Source organism: Ctenopharyngodon idella, chromosome 15 (genome assembly GCF_019924925.1).
Source record: "Ctenopharyngodon idella isolate HZGC_01 chromosome 15, HZGC01, whole genome shotgun sequence".
Classification (NCBI taxonomy): Eukaryota; Metazoa; Chordata; class Actinopteri; order Cypriniformes; family Xenocyprididae; genus Ctenopharyngodon; species Ctenopharyngodon idella.
Window position 1 is genome coordinate 1,913,665 of NC_067234.1, and position 26,955 is coordinate 1,940,619.

Consider the following 26,955-nt stretch of genomic DNA (forward strand, 5'->3'; position numbering starts at 1 on the left):
TTGTGTTCTGAAGATGAACGAAGGTCTTATGGGTGTGGAACAACATGAGGGCGATTAATTAATGACAGAAATGTCATTTTGGGGTGAACTAACCCTTTAATATAATGTGTCTCAAGAATAACGTATAAAAGTTTAACTGTTTAAAACATGATGTAGTGATGTGAAACCCCATGCAGATTTGTTAGGTGTCTAAGATGGGTGAGTTTATATATACTTTTTTCCAAGGTATTATTGCATGTTATTACAAATACCACAATTTATTAGACATTTAATACACAGTAAGAGTGGAACCTGATTGTTAAATTTAAAAATGCAAATGACAATAAAAACTAAAGTTCTTGGGAAAGAGTTTTAACAATTTGTGTTGTCCTTGTGTGTACCTCCATGCTCAGGTGTAACAGTACAGTACTCAAGACATTAAAATGTCTCCAAACACAGTGAAATGCATTTCTAACCAGCTTGCAGCAATATCAAAATCAGACAATAATAATAATCACTTCTTTTTAAAAGGGAACAAGTGTTTCATTCACTGTTATCCAAAATAGCACCAAAGTAATCTCTAGCTAAATAAATACTCTCGGCATTTAGTAAAAATATAAAGCAAAGCTGTTCTGTCCACAGTGCAATCATATGTACATACAGAAGAATATATCATGCTCAGAACAAAAACTGCTTAGGACCCCTTACATGGACAGTAAAATACTGAAGGTGTTAGTTTCATTTAATGGCTCAAGTTAGTGTAGACAGTGAGAGGGGAATATTTCAAAGTTTTTTTTTTAAACAAACAAAAAACTAAGCAGGTAAGGTTTTCAAGTGTCCAATAATAATGAGTGGGAAGTTCAATGGCAATGGTCATTTCACAAACAGCAGAACAGAAGGAGACAGAAATGAAAAGTAAAGGACTATTTTTAGGCTAACTACATTAAACAGTATTTCAGATGTACATCGTGGCCTGAAGGGACTTTAAGAAATGGTGTATGTATCGAGTACAGTGAAATAACTGACTGAAGTCTTGAAGATCCTCCAAACATTCACATTCACAGCCATATAGACCTGATAATGCTAGTTTTTGCCACAGGGAAATGCTTGTTGGTTCATGCTGTAGAATGTTGGTTAAAACAGCTAACTACAGTAGTCAACATTTAAAGTGGGTTAAAAAAAGTTCATCAAAGTTGTCCTAAGAACTAAGAAGAAGGTTTTAGGACAACTTTGATGAAAGGTTTTGTTCCACTTTAAATGTTGACTACTGTAGTTCTTGTAGCTCTAGAGAATAGCATTAGCAAGGCTAAGACGCATACAGTACTATGTTTACATCCAAAGTTGCATATTTAATTGGAATATGGCATAAAACATTGCCATTACCATTTCCATCCCATGTGTTCAGGAGAAGAAAATCATCACTTCCTGGGAATGCAAATTATCTGTAATAAAAATGGAAGTTGCTGCAATAGAGTGCAACAGTGCCCGTCCCCTTTTTTTTTAGCTGCGCTCGTTCCGGAAGTATTTTTTCCTTTCATTTTTCCCATAGGGGTTTTAAAGAGTCATATGCCATGAAACAAGCCAATCTGCTATGAGGTGAATCACAACACTACAAATGTTGATTTGAAGCAATTCGTTTTTTGAAAATTAGACAAAAAGACAAAGGTACAAGACTGTGAACTTAACAGCTTTACTGAGAGAAAGAACTACAATCCCATGAAGCACTGCTATAATCAAATTAAAAATGGTGGAGAAATATAAAATTACTCATTTACAAATGTTGATTATATATATATAAAAACATTATATATATTTAAGTTTACTGCAAAATATGCATATATACACAAACATTTCAGTATTTTGAAAGCGTAGGGAGATCTTGGCACGTGTTGCTTTTTCCAACTCTTGATTGGTGTAATTTTCTATACAGCATCATGGGTAATGTAGTTTTTCCATCAGGAATTCTGCTGTTTTAAAAATAAGGGGAAATAATGCAGGCTGACAGTGTAAATATCATGGATTAACAACGCTGTATAGTTCACAGTCTTCAAAGGTTTATAAGTTATCGTTCAAAATCAATTTCCCTATGGAGAAAATGAATGGAGTTTTTACTTTTGGATCCTGACTATTGCACTCTATAGTGGAGGCCACCGTAGCGTTTTTCATACATCATAAATGACTTGCACCTCAGAGCATGCAGAAGAAACGCAATGAACGCTGTCATGTTATCTTGTGTTCGCAGGTGGATACCTGGTGTTTGGGAATGAAATCGTTTAGGAATGAAATCTGTTTTACTGTATTTTTTTGATCAAACAAATGCAAACTGTGACCATACTTTAATGCTGCACAAAATGCTTAGTTTGAATTCAAGTCTAGAAAACCAAGCAGAATTTCATCTAGAGTAATTTGTTGATTTCTATACAGAGAAAACTGCACCTTCATGTCAAAAGGTGCATTTACACTGACGGCAACATCAATTTAGCTATTGATGGCAACAGCTGCTAGGAGACGTTCCTGTTTGATTTCACTGGATCATGAGTTTCATTGTCAAGATTTTGTATTCATGCTTCATTATGGTAAAAAAAAAAAAAAATGGCACCATAGACGTATACTAGCACTACAATATTGTGCTGATAATGTTTGATAATGTGCACAAACATAATAGTTGCTGATACAAGAAACCTGGGAGAACATAAATATTGGTATATTGGAATTTGTGCAAATGGTCTTGGTTATTGCTAGCACCAAAATGCTATAAAAACAAGAAGCAAACTGTACTGGGTAAAGACGTAAAATAAGTCATGTTAGGCTGAAATATGTGGGAACAAATCCAATGAAGTAAAAAGTTCACAGCCTGTAGTTCAACAAAAATGATCACAAAATGTGTCCATTTTATCCTCTCCAAAAAAAAAAAAGGTGAGCAAAAGTATCTCAATCACTTCCACTCCAGTGACCTGTTGATGTGCATTCTCAGTGCAGTTTTTTTGTTTTTTTTTTAGAAAACATGCATGACTTGTATCATTTGTTGGGATCATTCATCATGCAGACGCTGCATTTGCTGACGCTCTCGCGCTTCTCCCTTTCGGTCTGAAGCACAGTACTGTGAGGATTGGAGTTAAAGCCCTGTGTGTCCACTCTAGTCAGCCAGAAACTGTAGATAGTGGCAAAATACTTGCATGTGCCAAGCGAACCTTGGCACTCCACGAACGGCAGACTGCGGAAGTCCTGCAAGCAGCTTCCTGTTGATGTCAGAGACTGTCCGCCTCCCTCGTCCCCTGCTCCTGTATACTGGAACACAGAAATGAAGTTCATGTGATTGATTTGAAATGTAAAGAAATACACACTACCATTCAAAAGTTTGGGGCTGGTAAGAAGCTCACAAAGGCTGCATTTATTTGATCAAAAAATACAGTAAAACAGTAATGTTGTGAAATATTATTATAATTTAAAATAACTGTTTTCTATTTTAATATACTTTAAAATGTAATGTATTCCTGTGATGGTAAAGCTGAATTTTCAGCATCATTACTCCAGTCTTCAGTGTCACATGACCCTTCAGAAATCATTCTGATATGATGATTTGCTGCTGAAGAAATATTACTTAATATTATCAACTGTTGAACACAGTTGTGTTGCATTTTTGTGGAAACCGTAATACATTTTTTCAGGATTATCTGATAAATAGAAAGTTCAAAAGTACATTTATTTGAAAGAGAAAATCTTTTGTAACATTATAAATGTCTTTACTGTCACTTTTGAACAATTTACTACGTATTTGCTGAATAAAAGTATTAATTTATTAAAAAAAAAAAAACTTGCTGGTCCCAAACTTTTGACAAAAAAAAAAAAAAAAAAGATATCGGCTCAAATTTAAATGGTTCATGTTTGACAATTTTTTTAAAATATGGAATTATATATATATATATATATATATACACACACACACACACACTGTCAAACGATTAATCTCGATTAATCGCATCCAAAGAGAAATAAAAGTTTGTGTTTACATAATATGTGTGTACTATGTATAATTATTGTATGTATATAAATACACACACATGCATGTATATATTTAAGAAAAAATTGTTATATTTATATATAAAATATTTATATTTATATATAATATAAATTATATAAATGACTATATAGTATATACATGCAAATATTTCATAAATATATACATGTTTGTGTGTGCATTTAAATATACATAATTAAACAGTACACACACATATATTATGTGAACAAACTTTTATTTTGGATGTGATTATAATGGTTTGACAGCACTAATATATATATATATATATATATATATATATATATATATATATATATATATATATATATATTAGTCAAACCAAAAATTATTCAGACATTTTTGATATATTTTTTCTAGAGGGTGCAGAACACTATAGTTCATTTATGTAAGTGAGGATAGCAAAATAAAATAAACTGTGACATATTATACCCAAAAATTCTTCATACAGTGGACTACCAGTAAAATTGATAAAAATTTGGAACCAAAAATTATTCAGACACTTTGACCTGACCATGTTTTGCTTAAGTGTTATCTGACTTAATTAAGATTAATTTTTTCTGACACAGTTTGACTCTGAGATCTTGTCATATTTTATTACCATTTTTTTTAACTATAGTGAATAAACTGTATTAATGAATGAAATGTTCAAGATGTCAGAATAAATTTTGGTTTGACTGTATATATAATATACACACACACACACACTAGTTTAAATAAGTACATATTTTATTTAGTACTAAAAAATATTTACTTTATTGAAAACATTATTTAATTTATATTATTCATCTTGGATGAAAATATTGTCAGAGACTGTTGCAGTGCATTCTGACATAGCCTTACACGTAAAGGTGAGGTAAAAAAAAAATGAGGTAATTTAAGAAAAAATTCTGATAGGCAGCTTACTAGGGTTTGGAAGAGAGCTGTACTTCTCTTACCATAATGAATGAATATCCGGTCCAGAGGCTTGTCCAATTGGGTGGACACGATGGTGTAGACCTGTCTTGACTGTGTATAGCAATGGTTGGCGATGCAGCCTCACACACCACACACCTGCTGATGTGTGGCTGAATTTCCATTCCTTTCATAGGCATCATTGGAATTGAGGCGGTTGTAGACAGCCAATAGGATTTGTCATTGCGGCTGGCATAATCACAGGAGTTCATATTACAGCAGGAGAACGGCATGGTGCTGAACATCGGTATACATGAACCTGCCTGGCCTGGTGAAAACACACAAAAATAAGTTTGAATATGTCATACGTGTTGTCATCAGGGTTTTTATAAACTAAAACCATAAAAAAATCTTTTTGTTGCTTGAAATAAAAATAAAAAAGCGTTTTGAGTGTGAATGTGTGTATTAGCCACATACCCAGGTCTTGTGTGTGTGCTCTCTCCTGACCCTCCAGATATAGCAGGCTGTAGCCGATCCACAACTGCGTTAGGCCCAGGGGACAAGTGGGCACAATGTCAGACTGACTGTGCTTCACCAAAAGGAAACCCGAGGAAAACCTCTCATTCATTCCAGGAGGCCCCTTATCACCACGTGGTCCTGGGGGTCCTGACATAGAAAAAGTGAAAGGATGGACAAATGGTTGAATTGATGAATGGGTCGCTGTGAGTCGCTCTGGATATAAACATCCGCTAAATGAATGAATGTAAATGCAGTGGATGAATGATTGGCTAGAAGGAGGGAAGAAGATACAACAGTGCCAGGCCTAGTTGAGTCAGTAAACACAGTAAGTTGTTAACAGTACACACTAACATACCCTGAGAGCCTTTCGGTCCTCTTTCACCTTCATCTCCACGATATCCTAATGGTCCGTCTGGTCCTACTGGCCCAAGAGGTCCAGGGGACCCATCATCTCCTTTTGATCCCTTTATACCTGAGCAGAAAAAAAAAAAAATCACAGATAAACTCTCTAAGGTGACCACCTGGTTATTGCTCTGTTGCAGGGCGTAGACGTGATTTTGTGCACTAGTTTGAAAAGTTATACTTTGGATGCGGGCTCAACACAATTACAATATTACTGTTGCTGGAGCATCTATATCGTAAAACAGACACCGTAGATTGACAGTAAACCTTTAGAACTTTCTAATGATATAATTTGTTATCTTTAGTAATATTTTACATAGTATCTAAGATAGATAGATAGCTCCTTAGCCTGAGCTAACTTGGTCACGAGCTAGGCGGGCATGGTTTCAGCAACCAGGCACCTCAGTTCCAACCACGTCCCGCCTCTTTGCCCATTTTAAGTTATCCGGGAGTGACGCGCTGCCAAGATGGCGACGGCCCACTTTAGGCTTCAAAAATGCTCTTCAGAAACCTACGGGTGACGTCACGGACACTACGTCCAAATTTTTTTTTTTACAGTCTATGGTGATGACAGCTCTGTAATGGGAGCGCTCTCTGCTTGCTTTCTGTTTATAACACATTGACATTAAGAATAAAACTTTTGTTTTTCATGCTGCAAAGAGGACCATCGACCACTATATATTGTTTATAACGTACGCGCAGTCTCACGCATTTGATAGCGTGCTCGAACACATGGTGTTTGACACATACGCACTAGAAACATTCATTCTTGTCGAGTCGCTTTTTTGCTCCAAAAGTTACGATAAAAATGTTTTATACTCTAAAATAGAGTTGCTGGTATCTTTTAACTTCCTCACAAGTGCTCATCAAGACGGGCGGATATTGTGTTTGTTACTTTTGTTCCGTCTTCTCCGTTTCTTGTCAGACTGTGAAACAACAGCCCTTTTCAGTGCTGACACCTTGTGGACAAACTAAATTAGTGCAAAAACTATTCAAAACGCACATGCTAAGTACATTTAAAAATCCATTGCGGTTAGAAAAAACGTGCTGCGCGCGTAAATGTGTGTCACGCGCAGTGTACGACTACCTTAGTATACGCGTAAAAACCAAAGTAACATTCAAGCTAATTTTGAACGCAAATTATAATAAAAATATATTCATATTTGAGCATGACGCGGGCCACAAATTTAATGCTGATGGGCCATGCAATCAATAAATGCATTTTACCGGATTCAGTTTATCTTGAATTTGTATTTTGTGTTGAATCTGGCAGGTTTGATCAGTTCTTATGTGTCTAGATGAAGTCTTGGCTGGTATAGCTGTATTAAACGAGTTTTGATGAGGTCCACACTGATTCCGTTTCTCCGTCCAGTCGTCATCAGTGGAAAAATCCCTCTCTACGATTGCACTGGTTGGTTATTTTCCCCACTCTAGCTAGAACATGATGGCTGTGCAAATGGATTTTTAAACGGTATTGTAATTTCAGGGAAGAAAAGAAATAACAGACATAATTGAAATGCAGGATGTGGGACAAAGCAAATAAAAATACAGGACAGCTGGTCCCTAAACCATACTTTTATCTATTGGCTGACAGGTTGGGGGCTCAAGGCCATCTCTCTCTCCAGGAGAATATAATTTAATGAGATGGAGATCACAGTGTAGTTTAACTTAACAATAACAACACTGCCAAGAATAGGAGGTACTTCATTCTCTTATGAATCCTTCTTACAAATAAACACCCTGCTGTTGAATTGAGTTGTACCTTTCAGTCCCTCACTGCCATTAGGTCCATCCTTTCCACTTTCACCAACTGGGCCAGGTGGACCACGAGCACCAGGAAGGCCCCCAAGAGGAGTGGGACAAGGTGTATAAGTAGTTCTTACATCCCCAGGCTGTCCTTTTAGACCTACAAATGCAGAGGGAGAGAGAGATTGAAAGGGGTTCAACTGTATTGATTTATAAGATGGCCAACTTGATGATCTGAAGGCTCCACTGACCTGTGTCCCCTTTCTCTCCTTTTTCACCACAGGATCCTGGGGGTCCACAATTACCCATGGGGCCACAGGGTCCCGGAAGGCCCATAGGCCCACATTGTCCTCTTTCACCTGTGCAATAATAATAATAATATTTAAAGCTGCAAGCAGCGATGAAAGGGCCCTCACACCCATGCCACCGCCACCCCGTGGCTTTAGGAAAACAGAGCATGGTGGGCAATATGCATTTAAGTATATAAATATAGGAGAACTTTGTCAGTCATTTGTATGTGCCACACTTCCTGCTACCATCGGACATTGCTACAGACATTGTATGCTTGAGTTACAGCAATGTCCTGTTTCGTGGTGTTAATCGCATACATTGAGCACGTTTACATGCACACAAGATGATAACTCACAAATATCAGCTTATTGAAATAACCTTCTACTTCTGCTGCACGAGAGATGAGATTGAGAACACATTTTTACAATTTTCTGGGTCTTGAAAGAGTCTGCGTTTGTGATATTTCTTCCTTTCCTGCAAAACGCTCGCTCTGTCTGGATGCGTTTAAATCTGCAGTAAGAATGCGTTTCTGTCACGTATCACACATGCGCACTTTAATAAGCCGACAGAAAGCAGGTTAATGCGTTTACATGCTGCGTGAAATCAGGGTAAGAGACAAAAAAACTACCTGTTCCGACCGGTTTATACTTAAGCTGTTTATGACCTTACTCCGATAAAAGAAAACAGGTTACCACGTTTACATGACCACGTTCGATGTCCGCTTATTAAGCATAATTGGCTTAAGAACGTGCATGTAAACGTACTCATTAGCACTTAGCCAAGTGATGCATGATTTAACGTGTTTCTAACATGTTTGGTTCTTCATGACATACACTGCCCGGCCAAAAAAAAAAAAAAGTCGCTGTTTGGATTTTAATAGGCAAATACTTAAGAATCTATGAATGGATCATTATTACAGTGATTATTATGTCTCTAGCATGTTATATGTTTGGCAACGGTTCTTTTAACCCTTAAAGATGGAGTGTGTAGCTTTTCATTTCTTAAACAACCATGTAGGAAGACACATCATGGCCATATTCCAGGATGACAATGTCAAGATTCACCAGGGTTAAAATTGTGAAAGAATGGTTCAGAGAGCATGAAGAATCATTTTCACACATGAATTGGCACCTCTGATTCCAGACCTTAATTTAATTTAAAGTCTTTGGGATGTGCTGTAGTAGACTTTACAGAGTGCTCACTTCTTGCATTGTCAATACAAGATCTTGACCAAAAATTGATGCACCTCTTGATGGAAATAACATCACAACATTTATTTCCGTCGAGAGGTGCATAATTTTTTGGTCAAGATCTTGTATTGACAATGCAAGAGGTGAGCACTCTGTAAAGTGTCCTCCAGCACATCCCAAAAACTTAGGTTAAGGTCAGTGCCAATTCATGTGTGAAAATGATTCTTCATGTTCCCTCCCAACAATTCTTTCACAATTTGAGCCTGATGAATCTTGACATTGTCATCCTGGAATATGGCCATGATACATCATGGTTGTTTAAGAAATGGAAAGCTACAAACTCCATCTTTAAGGGTTAAAAGAACCGTTGCCAAACATATAACATGCTAAAAAAAAAAAATCACTGTGATAATGATCCATTCATAGACTCTTAAGTATTTGCCTATTAAAATCCAAACAGCAACTTTTTTTTTTTTTTTTTTTGGCCGTGCAGTGTATTTAAATGTGTTTCTGGGAGTGAATTACAAGTGTAAAGCATGCCATTTACTGTTGCCAGCAGGTGGTGCTATGACTAACTGAATATTGGCATGTAGATGTCTTCAGGCCAGGACTCTAATAAAACATGTGAAGTTTGGGGCACTGTATGCCTGAGATACAACAACTTCCTGTTTCATGGCGAAACATTGAATTTTGTCAGGCCGCCACGGACACGCCATTCTTTGAACGCTCAACATCTTTGATATTTATTATCGCTAAGGTCTTAAGATTAGACTGACCCAATGTAATGTTGATTTAATCTGATAAAGGGCGCGTAATTGAAATTTTGTAGGTGGTGCTATCGAGCCATTTTGCCACATCTAATTCTGAAACCCATATCCCAATTTATATCCAACCCAATTTTCACCACTTCTGATGCGTGTGCAAAGTTTCATGAGTTTGAGCATGTTTAGGCCCTCAAAAATGCGATTCATTTCAGAGGACAAGAATAATTGACAAAGCAATTACAATAGGGTCCTCACACCATCAGTGCTCGCGCCCTAATAATAATAGAAAAACCTAAATCACGAAACTATTGGAAAGCATATAGTTTCACAAAAAGTGCATGTATAGTGGCACATTTTAGACACTTAATGCACACTTTTTAATGAAAGCAGTTTCTTTTACCTTTTGCACCTTCTTGGCCCGGACACCCTGGCAGGCCGTTGGGCCCACTGCATCCTTTTTCTCCTTTACATCCTGGTGATCCAGGATCACCTGGGCAACCAAAATCACCACACACTGTGAAGACATTACCTGGCTCTCCTATCTCTCCCATGGGCCCTGGAACAGCAAAACACAGACCACGCACATAATACATAATCTTATACATAAACACATAGTCTACATATGGACAATACAGACTGATTTGTGGTATTGTGGCTCTCAGATCTTATTTGCATGCATCAATTGTGCCACGCCAGGATTGACATCCTAAAAAAATGTAAAGAAAACTCTTCTTTAAATGACCACACACACCTGGAGGTCCATCTGGCCCACAGTAACCCTGTTGTCCACAAGGTCCAGGTTTAAGAATCTTACATTCTTCACCACGAAATCCTGGAGGACCCATTGGACCAGGGTCCCCTATTCAAAAAAGGAGAAAGAAACAACAGTGAAGATTAAAGTACATCAAGAACAGTGTAATAAGTGAAAAACAATCTGCAGTCAAATTCTCTTAACAAGCATAACATCCTCAGACACGATCCATGACGCTATTAAAAACAAACATCCACTTGTTCCTGACACTGGTATCCTTCTAAAGTCTCTACAGAAATGAGCAAATGATCTGTTTAAACAGGCCGTCAAAGCAAACGTTCCTTTACGCTTCCTTTCACTCTTCCATTTGTCCTGTTGTCGGAAGACTCAAGTGCGTGGAGTATGTCAAAAGCTGTACACTTGCATACTTTATCCAGTGTTAATTTATGCAAACATTTGAAATTTCGCATAAAACATTTGTGAATAAAGCAGCGTTTCCATCCAGTGAGTCAAAGAGGAAAAAAATCGTCACTTCCTGATAAACTGGTGCTAAATATAGCACTAAGAAAAATGGACGTTGCTGCAAAAGGAGAAGCCACTTTATATAATAATTTTCGTATAGCTAATAATAAATTATTTGCGAGTCAGAGGACAGACGAAATGCAATAAATGTGTTCATGTTATCTTGGTTTTGGAGGTGGATGCCTGCTGTTTGATACCATTGACCTTGACCGAACCACTTGTCTAGTAATGACATCCCATCGCAAAGTCACATGACTTTTTTTTTTGATGCGCATCGAGTTATTTTGATTCGGTAAATGTGTTTCCATCATAGCATGTTTTATTATTGGATAAAAAATGTTTTGACTCAACTGAACGCATACGTTTTTTATGCACATTTTTAAAATTTATGTGCATCTTGCCATTTCCATCTACAGTTTTTTATGCGTTATCCCAAAATGCACATAAAAATTGGCGAATGGAAACATAGCTAGTTTTTATACTGGGTTCTATATTTACTTTTGACATGACACCCAAATTCAGTGTAGGGCAAATGTCAGCCATTAAGTGACTGAACACCAGTGGGCGGGGCCTATGGTGCGATGATGCAAAACTATTGGACAATATCTTGCTCTAAAGGCAGTCATATGCAAAATTAATTTGACCGTGTGGCGTCAAAATGAGCCATTTTTGGAGCTTGATTAAATAAATGCTTTGTTTATAATGAGGAAGCTATGAAATCTTTTTAAGTGTTAGTTCACCCAAAAATTAAAATTCTGTCATTAATTACTCACCCTCATGTCGTTCCACACCTGTAAGACCTTCGTTCATCTTCGGAGCACAAATTAAGATATTTTTGATGAAATCCGATGGCTCAGTGCAGCCTCTATTGCCAGATAATTAACACTTTCAGATGTCCAGAAAGCTACTAAAGACATATTTAAAACAGTTCATGTGACTACAGTGGTTCAACCTTAATGTTTTCAAGCGACGAGAATACTTTTTGTGTGCCAAAAAAAACAAAATAACGACTTTATTCAACAATATCTAGTGATGGCTGATTTCAAAACACTGCTTCATGAAACTTCGAAGCTTTACGAATCTTTTGTTTCAAATTAATGGTTCGGAGAGCCAAAGTCACGTGATTTCAGAAAACGAGGCTTTGTTACATCATAAGTGTTTCGAAATTTCAATAGCTCATATGACTTTGGCAGTTTGATAGGCGATCCGAACCACTGATTCGAAACAAAAGATTTGTAAAGCTCAAAGCTTCATGAAGCAGTGTTTTGAAATCACCCATCACTAGATATTGTTGAAAAGTCGTTATTTTGTTTTTTGGGCACACAAAAAGTATTCTCGTCGCTTTATATTATTAAGGTTGAACCACTGTAGTCACATGAACTGATTTAAGTCTTTAGTACCTTTCTGGGCATCTGAAAGTGTTAATTATCTTGCTGGAAATGTAGGCCTCACTGAGCCATCGGATTTCATCAAAAATATCTTAATTTGCGTTCAGAAGATGAACGAAGGTCTTACGGGTGTGGAACGTCATGAGAGTGAGTAATTAATGACATGATTAACATTTTTGGGTGAACTAACCCTGTAAGCTATGAAACTTGCAGGACGTTTTAAACCATTTTAAACCTCTTATATGTCAAATGATCAAGGCATATTTTTCATGTCATGACCCCTTTAACAAATTGAACCTTATTGTAAAGTGTTACCCAAATATTTCATAAAAAAACAATAAAACCATTATTTTTAAATGTATTATTACAATTTAAAATAAGTTTTCTATTTGAATGTATTTTAAAAAGTAATTTATTCCTGTGATCAAAGCTGAATTTTCAGCATCATTACTCCATTTTCCAGTGTCACTGGAAAATATGCTGATTACATAATATGCTGATTTGCTGCTCAAGAAACACTTATTATTATTAAGAGTGCTGAAAACGGATGTGCTGCTTAATATTTTTCTGGAAAACGTGATGCATTTTTTCAGGATTATTTTATGAATAGAAAGTTCATAAGAACAATATTTATTTGAAGAACAAATCTTTTGTTACATCATAAATGTCTTTACTGTCATGTTTGATCAAGTCCGAATAGTGTACAATCCTAAAGTCAAAAATAATACGTTGAATTGGATTATGAGTCCTTTACCTCGACAGCCTGGTGGTCCATTTGGACCTTGAACACCATTTTGTGATTGGCCACATAACCCTGGGTCTCCTGGATCACCCTTGTCTCCGCATGGTCCTGGATTACCTCTCTCACCTATTAAACCCAGCCCTAAAGCACAACAAAACAGACAGGGAGTGAGAGCGATGTAAAGCAGGCAATAACAAAACAAACAAAACAGCACAAAAGACTGTACATGTATCTCACCTCGAGATCCAATCTCACCCTTGTCACCCTTCAGGCCATCTAGTCCATGGATCCCTTGCATCCCTTGAGGTCCTGCAAGTGATAAATTAATTATCAAAAAAAGTCAAGTTTAAAAATCAAGTTTAAAATGTATACATGATTGTTCTAGTTTTACAATTAATGGCAGCATCAGTTTGTTTGTACATAGCATAAGTTTTCAAACCTCTAAGGCCAGGGCATCCAGGGTTTCCTTTAGGGCCTGGTGGACCTGGAGGCCCCTCTGGACCCTCTGGACCATGTCTTCCACACGGACCGGGGGGCCCAACCACTCCTGTAAAGCAGAAAGGACATTATTTGAGAACATAGCAAAACTTAATATGGTGCATTACTATGGAATTGAGATGATGTGCGGCCAAAAATCGGCTTGCTGCAGTAGTCATTATTACCGGTGTGACAAGGTGTTTGGCCAGTTGGACAACGGACTCTACAACTATAAACTAAAAGCGTCTGCTCCAGATAGCACAAGCTGCATAGTTGCAGCATAGTCAGCAGGAGTCCGATTTCACTTATAATGTGATGAGAAATGACTCATTACATTATAATGTAAGGAGAAATGACTGTCCGTAACACCCGTGTTGTCGCAAGTTTATTCGAAAATTTCCTCAATGTGACATCCCTAGTCACAACTGCACATGTATCCACTATTTTAGAGCCAGATCTATCCGTTTAACAATGGGTATTTTACCACGAGGTCCACAAGGACCATTGTCTCCAGGTGGGCCTGGTGGACCACAGTTTCCATTTGGCCCTCGTGGGCCAGGGTCACCGCAGTCTCCTTTGTCACCGGGGGGAGCTATTGGGGAGAAAAGAGATGTTTCTATAGCTCAGAACTATTTTTTTTCAATGCATTTCTGTATTGTAGAAATTTATTTTACATTACAAGAAGGGTTCATTTTATATAATATATTATATATACATATTATATATACATACAGTATCTCACAGAAGTGATTACACCCCTCACATTTTTGTAAATATTTTATTATATCTTTTCATGTGACAACACTGAAGAAATGACACTTTGCTACAATGTAAAGTAGTGAGTGTACAGCTTGTATAACAGTGTAAATTTGCTGTCCCCTCAAAATAACTCAACACACAGCTATTAATGTCTAAACCGCTGGCCACAAAAGTGAGTACACCCCTAAGTGAAAATGTCCAAATTGGGCCCAAAGTGTCAATTTTTTGTGTGGCCACCATTATTTTCCAGCACTGCCTTAACCCTCTTGGGCATGGAGTTCACCAGAGCTTCACAGGTTGCCACTGGAGTCCTCTTCCACTCCTCCATGACGACATCACGGAGCTGGTGGATGTTAGAGACCTTGTGCTCCTCCACCTTCCGTTTGAGGATGCCCCACAGATGCTCAATAGGGTTTAGGTACCCTCAGCTTCTTTAGCAAGGCAGTGGTCATCTTGGAGGTGTTTGGGGTCATTATCATGTTGGAATACTGCCCTGCGGCCCAGTCTCTGAAGGGAGGGGATCATGCTCTGCTTCAGTATGTCACAGTACATGTTGGCATTCATGGTTCCCTTAATGAACTGTAGCTCCCCAGTGCCGGCAGCACTCATGCAGCCCCAGACAATGACACTCCCACCACCATGCTTGACTGTAGGCAAGACACACTTGTCTTTGTACTCCTCACCTGGTTGCCGCCACACACGCTTGACACCATCTGAACCAAATAAGTTTATCTTGGTCTCATCAGACCACAGGACATGGTTCCAGTAATCCATGTCCTTAGTCTGCTTGTCTTCAGCAAACTGTTTGTGGGCTTTCTTGTGCATCATCTTTAGAAGAGGCTTCCTTCTGGGTTGACCTTCTGGCCATGCAGACCAATGAACTGATGCAGTGTGCGGCGTATGGTCTGAGCACTGACGGGCTGACCCCCCACCCATTCAACCTCTGCAGCAATGCTGGCAGCACTCATGCGTCTATTTCCCAAACACAACCTCTGGATATGACGCTGAGCATGTGCACTCAACTTCTTTGGTCGACCATTGCGGGGCCTGTTCTGAGTGGAACCTGTCCTGTTAAACCGCTGTATGGTCTTGGCCACCGTGCTGCAGCTGCAGGGTCTTGGCAATCTTCTTATAGCCTAGACCAGAGGTCGGCAATTAAATTTGGCATCGGGCCAAAAAAGATTTGCCACTAGATGGCAGGCCAGAATATAGTCAAAGGATAATTTAAGAAATTAGGCTAATTGATGAAAAATGCAACTAGAATTGCCTGTGACAGACGGTTACAGTGTCTGGTAGTGAGCTGTTACTCTGTGTTAAATCCTGTAGTAGGACAGTCATTAACAAAAAGCCACATTTGTGTGGCGGTGTCCGGGTTTTACACTGGATAAATTAATAAAGCAGAGTAGTGACACGTAACCTGGCAAGTATCTTCATTCACCAACTTGCAACACAGACCGCCTTGCTAAAACACACATATGTGGGAGATGCGGAATGGATAAAAATAACAAAAAAATAAAAATAAAAGAGGACTTGAATAAGCCCATTAATGGCATATTTGAGTCATGCTCATAACGAACTATGTTTTATTTCCATATTGTGAATAATAAATGAGTATCATTTTAATTTGCTTGTTACACAATGGAGTCTGACTTATTGTAATAATTATTCGACGTAGCCTACTTTTACACTCAGAATTATTCCTTGGCATCCTCACGTAATAAACTCCATTTTTTTTAATTGTTTGCGTGCTGGAGGTACGCTATTACGTTGTGTGCAGAGTGATGTTAACATTTAAGCTAGCTGATGAGAGAAAATGGCAGTATCAAAGAGTCCAAAGAGGAAAGTTGTCAGAGAAATATAGGGCATACAAAGAAGAATGGAAAGACAACTATGTGTTCATCCTACCTGGTTTTGTGAATGCAAAGCCCGGTGTCTTATCTGCAACGAAGTTGTCGCTGTTTGCAAAGAAGATAATATTAGAGGCCCTTAACATGTCGCGTCTAAAAACGCGTGGAAAGCGCGGACGCGCCTCTTTCCTTTCCAAAGCGCTTGTGCTCCCGTGGCGTCTGTCGTTGTTATGCAACCATGAACTGCGCTCTCCAGACAGATCTATTTCAGAACCAGCCGCTATCAAAATAATCTGGCTGCGGGCGCGGACCAGACATTATTGCTGGCAGGCCAGTTTTGGCCCGCGGGCCGTCTATTGCCGACCACTGGCCTACGCCATCTTTATGTAGAGCAACAATTCTTTTTTTCAGATCCTCAGAGAGTTCTTTGCCATGAGGTGCCATGTTGAACTTCCAGTGACCAGTATGAGAGAGTGAGAGCGATAACACCAAATTTAACAAACCTGCTCCCCATTCACACCTGAGACCTTGTAACACTAACGAGTCACATGACACCAGGGAGAGAAAATGGCTAATTGGGCCCAATTTGGACATTTTCACTTAGGGGTGTACTCACTTTTGTGGCCAGCAGTTTAGACATTAATGGCTGTCTGTTGAGTTATTTTGAGGGGACAGCAAATTTACACTGAAGAAATGACACTTTGCTACAATGTAAAGTAATGAGTGTACAGCTTGTGTAACAGTGTTGTCACATGAAAAGATATAATAAAATATTTACAAAAATGTGAGGGGTGTACTCACTTCTGTGAGATACTGTATATATAGACATATAAAAGATATAATAAAATATTTACAAGAATGTGAGGGGTGTACTCACTTCTGTGAGATACTGTATACATAGACATACCTGATGCGCCTTTTTCTCCACATGACCCTCTCTCACCCGTTCTTCCTGGCTCACCAATAGATTCACCTTTTTCACCTATTCAAGACAGTACAAGGACGTTTTGCAATAGATGTCATTTCACATGAGACATAAAATGTGCAGAATGAATATATACTGATTGTGTACAATACAATTTTTTGTACTGAAATTAATACTTTTATTCACCAACAATGCATTTATTTGATCAAAACTGACAGTTTTTATTTTGTTAAAGAATTCTATTGTAAAATAAATGCTGTTCTTTAACTTTTTAATCAAAGAATCCTGATGAAAAAGTTCTACTATTAAGCAGCACAACTGTTTTTAACATTGATTATAATAAGAAATGTTTGCTGAGCATCAAATTGGCATGTTAGAATGATTTCTGAAGGATCATGTGACACTGAAGACTGGAGTAATGGTTTGAGCGTTGGTTTGAGTATGCAAGGTTTCAAGCATTGTATTTTACCTTTAGGACCATCAAACCCAGGGAAACCAGGGATTCCTGCCAAACCAGTCAATCCAGGATCACCCTACAAAGAAACGTGTTAATGACTAATTTCTATATGGTCACAGACCATATAGACCAGACTTGTTACACAAGATTTTAATCCATATAATCTATATCTGACCCTGTTTATGTACATCCCTGTATACTATGTACATAAGTCTGTAAAAAATGCTAAGACAATCAAACCAACAATACTCCAATAATTTGGCAAGAATTAAACAATAAGATTCATATAAAAAAGACCATCCACTCACTGGATCACCACATTCCCCTGGGAATCCATCAATTCCCCTTGGTCCAGGTTGGCCACGTTCGCCAGGCTCGCCGCACAGCCCAGGAATGCCTGGTGGTCCACGACAGCCACTTTCAAAGCCAGGAGGTCCATTAAGTCCTGGATACCCTGGCTGTCCAGGCAGACCTGGATCACCCTTATTACCTGAGAATTAAGAAGTAGAAACCACATGATCGCTGAAAGTCTTTTCTATCAAAGTTAGAAACCAACAGATGGTTTGAGTATCTGTTACAGATTTACCCCTTTCTCCACAGAAACCATTCTCCCCATGAGGTCCAGGTGGCCCTACCTGGCCTTTGACCTGCACGGAAATCATGTCTCCTGGAGGTCCAGGAGGCCCACGGCATCCTGTAAAAAATTTGATGCCTTTAACTGCCATCATCACATTAGACCTGACCTAAAGCACGACAATACGGTATTTCACACTGTTTTGAAGTACCTTTCTGGCCCTTGGTTCCATTTACCCCTGGGAAACCTGGACATCCATTGAGACCCCTAAGGCCTTTTGGTCCAAGACACCCTATAGGGCCCGTTTGCCCTGTGTTGCCAGGACATCCATCTTGACCAGGAAATCCAGGCAAACCTGAGATGCAATATGACAGATGAGAATCATGTGACAATCACTGACAGCTTCTTTGTTTTTTAACTCTAAATATCAAAAGCATACACATTTAAAAGGAAATTTGATATACTTTAACACCTTACAAAGAAATGAATAAAACATTTCAGTGTTGAAGCTGTCTACATAAATGTAATACACTACCGTTCAAAAGTCTGGGGTCAGCAAGACTTTTTTTAAAAATATATTAATACTTTTATTTGACAAGATTGCATCAAATTGATCAAAAGTGACAATAATGTCACAAAAGATTTTAATTTTAAATAAATGCAATTCATTTGTAATTTCTATTCATCAATAGTAATAATAAATGTTTTCTGAGCAACACAGCATATCAGAATGATTTCTGAAGGATCATGTGACACTGAAGACTTGAGTAATGATGCTGAAAATTCAGCTTTGCATCACAGGAATAAATTACATTTTAAAGGTGCAATGTGTAATATTAGTGGCATCTAGCGGTGAGGTTGCGAACTGCAACTAACGGCGCACACCCCTCGCACCCGTCTGGCCGACACAAGACAAAGATGTCGTCGTCTGAAACAGCAGAGATGATAGCCTGACGTCGACTACTACTACTACTTCTTCTTCTTCGTGCATATTCAACGTAGTGATGATGCAAACTAACGTTACCTCTAAAAACACAAACGATTTAGAAGAAGAACAACATAGTGATGAAACGCGCTCTGTAGAGTGTATGTCCGTTTAGGGCTTCTGTAGAAACATGCTGGCGCAAAATGGCGACTTGACATGGAGGGGGGATCCACGGTGTATGAGATAGAAATGGCTCATTCTAAGGTAATAAAAACATATTGGTTCATTATGTAAGATCCTTATGCACCACTGAAAACATAGTTATGTATATTGCATTTCTGTCAATAGATCCTCCCAAATTTTACACAATGCACCTTTAAAATATATTGAGTTATTTTAAATTGTAATAATAATTATTTCACAATATTACTGTATTTTTGATCAAATAAATGCAACCTTGCTGAGCATAAGAGACTTCTTACAAAAACATTTTAAAGGTTTTTGTATCTATATTTAACAAGATGTAATATAAGTCTAAAGTGTCCCCAGAATGTGTCTGTGAAGTTTCAGCTCAAAATACCACATAGATTTTTTTATTATACCATGTTTTAATTGCCTGTTTTGGGGTGGGATTAAAAATGCTCTGATTTGTGTGTGTCCACCTTTAAATGCTCGTGCTCCCTGCCCCCAAGCTCGCGACTTGATAATACATTGCATAAATACTACAGAAGTTGTTCACACAGCAAATATAACTCTCAAAACTGTTCGTGATGCAGCATATCAGATCACGTAAGTATTTTGTGGATGTTTACATTTGATTCTGAATGAGTTTGATAGTAGCCTATGCTGCGTGGCTAACGGGGCTAAAGCTACACTGTTGGAGAGATTTATAAAGAATGAAGATGCGTTTATGAATTATACAGACTGCAAGCGTTTAAAAATGAAAATAACAACATGGCTCTGGTCTCCGTGAATACAGTAAGAAACAATGGTAACTTTAACCACATTTAACAGTACATTAGCAACATGCTAATGAAACATTTAGAAAGAAAATTTACAAATATGACTAAATACATCATGATATCATGAACAGTTATTATCGATCCATCTGCCATTTTCGCTATTGTCCTTGCATGCTTCACAATACCTGCAGAACTTCTGATGATTCAGCTGTGCAGCTCCAGACGTTAATACTGCTTGTCTAATGCTTAGAACATGGGCTGGCATATGCAAAAATTGGGGGCGTACATATTAATAATCCCGACTGTTGTGTCACAGTCGGTGTTATGTTGAGATTCGCCTGTTTTTCCGTGCTGTTTTTCACGCACAAGTTTTACATAAGGAGGAAACAATGGTGTTTGAGACTCACTGTATGTCATTTCCATGTACAGAACTCTAATTATTCAACTATGCCAAGGTAAATTCAGTATTAAATTCTAGGGCACCTTTAAAAATCTTACCATATGGTAGTATAGATAAAACTAGCATTGATAGTTAACTGTAAATTATGTTTTAGTCAACCAAAATGTTGCAAAATAAAGTTAGGCATTTATTTAAATAATGTCACATAACAGAGTACATTCATTGAATAAACTCCCCAAAGCACATCAAATCCTGTGACTCTTTTTTACCCTTCGGTCCAGTACATCCAGGATTTCCACTGTCTCCGTTGAGTCCTGAAGGTCCCTGAAGGCCCGTGCATCCTTGAATGCCAGGGACACCAGGCTTTCCAGGGCATCCTTTAGCTCCAACGCCTGGAGGTCCCTGCTCCCCAAGTGATCCTTTCTCTCCAGGTTTGCCTAACACAGGAAAGTGACATTATCATCAGAACAATCTCAACAAGCTTCTGTTGATACAGTGGTCTCTACTCACCTCTCGGTCCAATAAAGCCTGGTGGTCCTGTGTTGCCAGGTGGACCAGCTTGTCCTTTATCACATTGTTCCGGTCTTCCACCTGGACAACCAGGTGCTCCTGGTGTACCATCTTCTCCTTTTTCCCCTTTTCTTCCAGGAAGTCCAGGAACACCAGATGTACCTGCAGAAAAAGTCATTTAATATTGACTATATTATTAGTTAATGGACTTGACTTTTCTTAACTCATGACTAGACTGTGCAAATATCTTTATATCTTCAAAACAGTCATCATAAAATAATTTTTTTCTCTTTATATCATATTGGTGTTAGCCAGATGTTATTTAACTCAATGTTTTTGCAGTACCTTGCAATCCAATTGGCCCACATGGTCCAGGTACACCTTTAGGCCCCTGACATCCCTGAACCCCACAGGGCCCCATCGGTCCTGGAGCCCCGATAACACAGTCTCCCGAAGACCCCTTCAGACCCTGGGGTCCACGACATCCAGGTACGCCAGGTGAGCCGTTGATACTGTTGCCATCAGGGCCAGTGTCACCTGGATCTCCTAAACATCCATCTGGACCTGCGGATGATATGGCAGAGATCTTAAATACTTTTATAATGAATGCGTTCTAGTCAAACCTATACTCTGGATATATCATGCAGATATAGAATAATTAATACATGCATGTTGAATAGAATCAAAGAGGGTTTATTCAAAGTTTTACAAATAAACATAAAGTTGCACAAAAACCTCAAACATGTGACTTTAGCTCTTAAATTGCTATAATCTCTACCTTTCAGTCCACAAATCCCACAATCGCCAGGGTCTCCGTTCTCTCCCTTCAGACCATCTGGTCCAACTTGTCCTATGCATCCTGGATTTCCAAGTGTACCTTTCTTACCTGGAAGGAAAGGATTAAGGTTTTGGCCATAATCTGCGTCTGATCAGTAATCACAGACATCAGTGCCGCAAAATTTATAATTTATGAATTGAGCCTCTTTCGATTCATACATTTGCATTTTAATTATACTGCAATAGTCACAAAACAGACTAACTTAATTAGTCCAAAACATTTTACAACACAACATCCAATAACTACTGTACATCATTAAGTCTGAGTAATTAATTAATACATTTAAATTCTGTATTAACATTATGACAGAACGATTGCCTGAATCTCAGCTCCAGAATTAAATCTACACTTTTAAGGTACAATATTGTTATTCATTCACTTGTATTCTTTTTTTTTCCAACCATCCCCGTGTCACAGTCTTTTAGAAACTCTTAATTAGGGATGTACCGAAATGAAAATTTTGGGTGGAAACAGAAACCGAAAATACTGGATGCACTTGGCTAAAAAACTGAAACCGAAAATGCTTTTTAAACTACAGTATTTTAATGCAAATTTTTCTGCTTATTTTAAATTAGCCTTTTTTTTTTGTATAATTGTATTAATATTAAACTTTTTTTAATGAAATTCAATAATTTTAATGATACTGAATTTAAAAAATACAAACCGATAAAATAACCACACTTTTTAGTTTCAATTTTTAGTAACACACTAAAATTGGTCAGAAAATACATTAATATTAAATATCAATATATTATTCTTTATTCAGTTCTATGTAACAGAATCAGATTTAACAGATTTATTTGACCATTTATTTGACCAATTATCCAAATAATGTAATGTCCTACAAAGCTATTATTATCAGAGCATGTGAGCAGAGCGTAGTGGGGAGCGGATCAGTGAACGAGAGGGTAGTGTCATTTTACCAGTGCTGCCCTGCATGGCTATGGGCAGTGAGCATCTGAGCTGAGCATAGACAAAAATACAGAGTGGAGCTAGATCGAGAGTGAAACCTGAGAGCTGAACACTGAAAGGCGGAGCGGCATATATTTTCGGCTCATATTTCCATCCGTTTTTCTCTTTCAGTCAAAAAACGAAAATGCCATTTATGGCTGATAATTTCCAAGCATCCCTACTTTTAATGTACGTTACCTATACATCCAGGCATTCCTTTGCAACCAGGAGCTCCAGGTATACCAGGCCCACAGGGCATTGTGTCACCTACCAAGAAAATCAACAGTCAAGATGTGTGCTTTACAAATGACCATACTCTACTTACACCATTGTTCATTTGTGGTCAGTACGAATTTTTAACGCTTCTGAAATAATTGTCTTAAGGTAAACCAAGGATGTATTTATTTGATTGAAAATACAACAAAAACAGTAATATTGTGAAATATTATTACAATTCAAACAGTTTAAAATGTATTTATTCCTGTGATGGCAAAGTTGAATTTTCAGCATCATTACTCCAGTCTTCAGTGTCACATGATCCTTCAGAAATCATTGTCAAACAATATGATGATTTGGTGCTCAAGAAACATTTCTTTTTATTATCAATGGTAAAAACTGTTGTGCTGCTTAATATTCTGTGGAAATGACACTTTTTTCAGGATTCTTTGAGCAATAGAATGTTCAAAAGAACAGCATTTACTTGAAATAGAAATCTTTTGTAATAATGTAGAAGTCTTGACTGTCACGCTTGATTAATTTAATGCAACCTTGCTGAATAAAATTAATTAAACTGTACTGATGCCAAACTTTTGAATGGTACTGCATATTACTCATCATTAAAGGGTTAGTTCACCTAAAAATGAAAATTCTGTCATTAATCATTCATTAAATGTAAGCAGCGTATGAGAATGACACAGAAGAGAAGATATTGTTGAATAAAGTTGTTATTTTTGTTTTGTTTTTGCGCACAAAAAGTATTCTCGTCGCTTCATAAAGTTAAGGTTGAACCACTGTAGTCCCATGGACTATTTTAACAATGTATTTAGTACCTTTCTGGACTTTGAAAGTGGTGGTTAAATTGCTGTCTATGGATGAATCATATACCTCTCGGATTTCATCAAAAAGATCTTAATTTGTGTACTGAAGATGAACGAAGGTCTTACGGGTGTGGAACAACATGAGGGTGAGTAATTAAAGACATAATGTTCTTTTTTGGGTGAACTAACCCTTTAACAGTTTTTACTTCTTCAATACTAACATTATGGAAGTTAACAATAGTAAATAGTATTTACTATATATAGCTGGAATACTGGCTTGATACCAATTTGTCATATAAAATATACCTTGAACCCCTTTAGGACCAGGGGGCCCTGTATGGCCTTGAGGTCCAGGGTCCCCTTGTTGCCCTCGTTGCCCAATTGACCCCATCATACATGGTCCAGGAGGACCAGTTGGACCTCTGAAGCCTTTCGTACCAACAGCTCCTTGACACCCCCTGTCACCTGGCAGTCCAGCAAGATCATCTCCCTGGGAAGAGACAGAGAGAAAAAAAGGTTTTTAAAAAGAAAAAGAGATTGAAAATAAAAAATAATCCAAAATTCATGTAAAGAAAAGGTTCAGTAATGAACTGTCCAATCACATGACATTATGTGTTATAAGGTTTTAATGTTAACCAATACATAGGTCAGCCACTAGATGGTACCATAAGTCCTTCTGTGTTAATGTTAATACTAAGTTACATATTAATTTACACACACACACACATACATACATACATACATATATATATATATATATATATATATATATATATATACACACACACACACATATATATACATATATACATACACACATATAGTACATACACACACAGACACACACACACATATACACATACACACTCGCCAGCCACTTTATTAGGTACCCCAGTTCTTGTTAATGCAAATATCTAATCAGCCAATCATATGGCAGCAACTCAATGTATTTAGGCATGTAGACATGATCAAGATGATCTGGTAAAGTTCAAACTGAGCATCAGAAGGGGAAGAAAGGTGATTTAAGTGACTTTGAATGGTTGTTGGTACCTGACGGGAAAGGTCTTAGTATTTTAGAACCTGCTGATCTACTGGTATTTTCATGCACAACCATCTCTAGGGTTTACAGAGAATGGTCCGAAAAAGAGAAAATATCCTGTGAGCGGCAGTTCTGTGGATGAAAATGCCCTGTTGATTCCAGACTGGTTCGAGCTGATAGAAAGGCAACAGTAACTCAAATAACCACTGGTTACAACCGAGGTCTGCAGAAGAGCTGGTGATGTAATGGATAACGTGCCATGTCACAAAACTCAAATCATGCCAAACTGGTTTCTTGAACATGACAATGAGTTCACTATACTCAAATGGCCTTCAGTCACCAGATCTCAATCCATTAGAGCAGCTTTGGGGTGTGGTGGAACAGGAGATTCACATCATAGATGTGCAGCCGACAAATCTGCAGCAACCCTGAACCCGGTACTAGCAAGGTATACCTAATAAAGTGGCAGTGAGATATATATATAAACTTTTTTTTATTAATTGTATATATGTTTATGATGTACCAGAGGTCCTGGATCTCCAGGAGCACCAATCTTTCCATCAGCCCCTTTCTTCCCATTATACCCTGGCCTTCCATATGCTCCAAGAGATCCTTTGTCACCTTTCACCCCTTTAACATAATACAAAAATTCCATTACAATTACTGATAATTGAACGTCAGTTTGCACGTAAAATTAAGATGAGAGATTTGATAGATAACTTTATCAGAATAAATATAAAACCTCTGTCAAAAGTCTGGCGTAATGCTTAGGGATCAAAAAAATTGCACTGCAATTCTACTATCAAACATGCTTTATTATACTATAGAAAATATCCTTTGTTGTTACACCATTTTGGGTTAGTCTTATAATGTTTAAAGTATCTAACAATAATCTATAAATTGCAAATATGCTTCACCCTTCGTGCATGACACCATAACACCTCCTTTCTCTCCTTTAATCCCTCTGAGACCTGTGAAGCCTCTGGGACCCTGAGAAACAACAATAGACAAAAACAAAAAGAAATCCTTAGATACTTACACATACACAAGCACAATACAAACTTAATTTCACATGAATCTCAACCAGGTTTACATACAGTTACACCTCCCACACCCCTCTCTCCGATGAGTCCGATTTCACCTCTGGGACCCCGGAACCCTTTTTGCCCCTGATCACCAGGGTCACCCGGACAGCCTGGAGGGCCAGGATCACCAGGTAGATCACCAGGTGGGTCACATGCACATCCCCCTTCAGGACCTGAAAGGGAACACAAAAAAAAAATATACATATAATAAGCACAGGTGCTCATACTTGTGTTAGAAAAGATGCTTTGCCGCCCCCTAATGGACACCAATACACACTGCACACAACCGTACAGCTAGGACAAAAGAACCAAAAATCATCAGCACCATGGACAGCACCAGATAAGATGCTCTTACACTTGTGAGCAGGTTCTGCACATTTATATCAGTCGTTCACACAGATACCTCCTACTGTATGTTCAAGTATTAAATATTTTGGCTAATTTGTTGCTTTCAGCTACAAATAATCTGCTTACTTTAAAAAAAATTTTTTCCATGTTTAAAAAATGTGAAAAATATGAAAAAGTGCACATATTTGATATGGACCTATTCATGAGATAAATAATAGATTATAGTATAGTATAGCCTATTTACTACAATAGCATCACCAAAAGTATTTGGACACTTAAGTCATAATTAAAATGTATGATTAACACATAAAAATGACAATATATTTTATATATATATATATATAAAACATTTATTTATTTATTTATTTATTTATTTATATATAAAACATACATTTATTTTATTTATACATAAATCTATACATTTATTTTATTTATATATAAAACATATATATATATATATATATATATATATATATATATATATATACACACACACACACACATATATACATACATATATATATATATATATATATATATAAAAAACATTTTATGCAAAACACTTAGAATAAAGTTTTTTGGTTTTAAAACAAAATA

At 37.6% G+C, this 26,955-nt stretch overlaps 1 protein-coding gene across 1 annotated transcript in view; it reads right to left on the minus strand.

Annotated features, from left to right (window-relative positions):
* Positions 1-703: 703 nt before the first annotated feature.
* The window catches only part of col4a4 (collagen, type IV, alpha 4), a 77,948-nt gene continuing 51,696 nt past the window's right edge, over positions 704-26,955 (minus strand). Inside the window, exons 25-50 of the mRNA XM_051862481.1 lie at positions 26,023-26,183; positions 25,843-25,915; positions 25,449-25,555; positions 24,193-24,376; positions 23,048-23,116; positions 21,839-21,946; positions 21,406-21,624; positions 21,061-21,222; positions 20,820-20,987; positions 18,475-18,618; positions 18,276-18,383; positions 17,998-18,179; positions 17,702-17,765; positions 17,215-17,289; positions 14,186-14,293; positions 13,664-13,771; positions 13,462-13,533; positions 13,237-13,365; positions 10,573-10,680; positions 10,222-10,377; positions 7,828-7,935; positions 7,593-7,736; positions 5,784-5,900; positions 5,387-5,575; positions 4,954-5,237; positions 704-3,267 (exon numbers count right to left, since the gene is read on the minus strand). Coding sequence (XP_051718441.1) covers positions 2,998-3,267; positions 4,954-5,237; positions 5,387-5,575; positions 5,784-5,900; positions 7,593-7,736; positions 7,828-7,935; positions 10,222-10,377; positions 10,573-10,680; positions 13,237-13,365; positions 13,462-13,533; positions 13,664-13,771; positions 14,186-14,293; positions 17,215-17,289; positions 17,702-17,765; positions 17,998-18,179; positions 18,276-18,383; positions 18,475-18,618; positions 20,820-20,987; positions 21,061-21,222; positions 21,406-21,624; positions 21,839-21,946; positions 23,048-23,116; positions 24,193-24,376; positions 25,449-25,555; positions 25,843-25,915; positions 26,023-26,183 — 3,617 coding nt within the window. The 3' untranslated portion in view covers positions 704-2,997. The remainder of the gene's footprint in view (positions 3,268-4,953; positions 5,238-5,386; positions 5,576-5,783; positions 5,901-7,592; positions 7,737-7,827; positions 7,936-10,221; positions 10,378-10,572; positions 10,681-13,236; positions 13,366-13,461; positions 13,534-13,663; positions 13,772-14,185; positions 14,294-17,214; positions 17,290-17,701; positions 17,766-17,997; positions 18,180-18,275; positions 18,384-18,474; positions 18,619-20,819; positions 20,988-21,060; positions 21,223-21,405; positions 21,625-21,838; positions 21,947-23,047; positions 23,117-24,192; positions 24,377-25,448; positions 25,556-25,842; positions 25,916-26,022; positions 26,184-26,955) is intronic.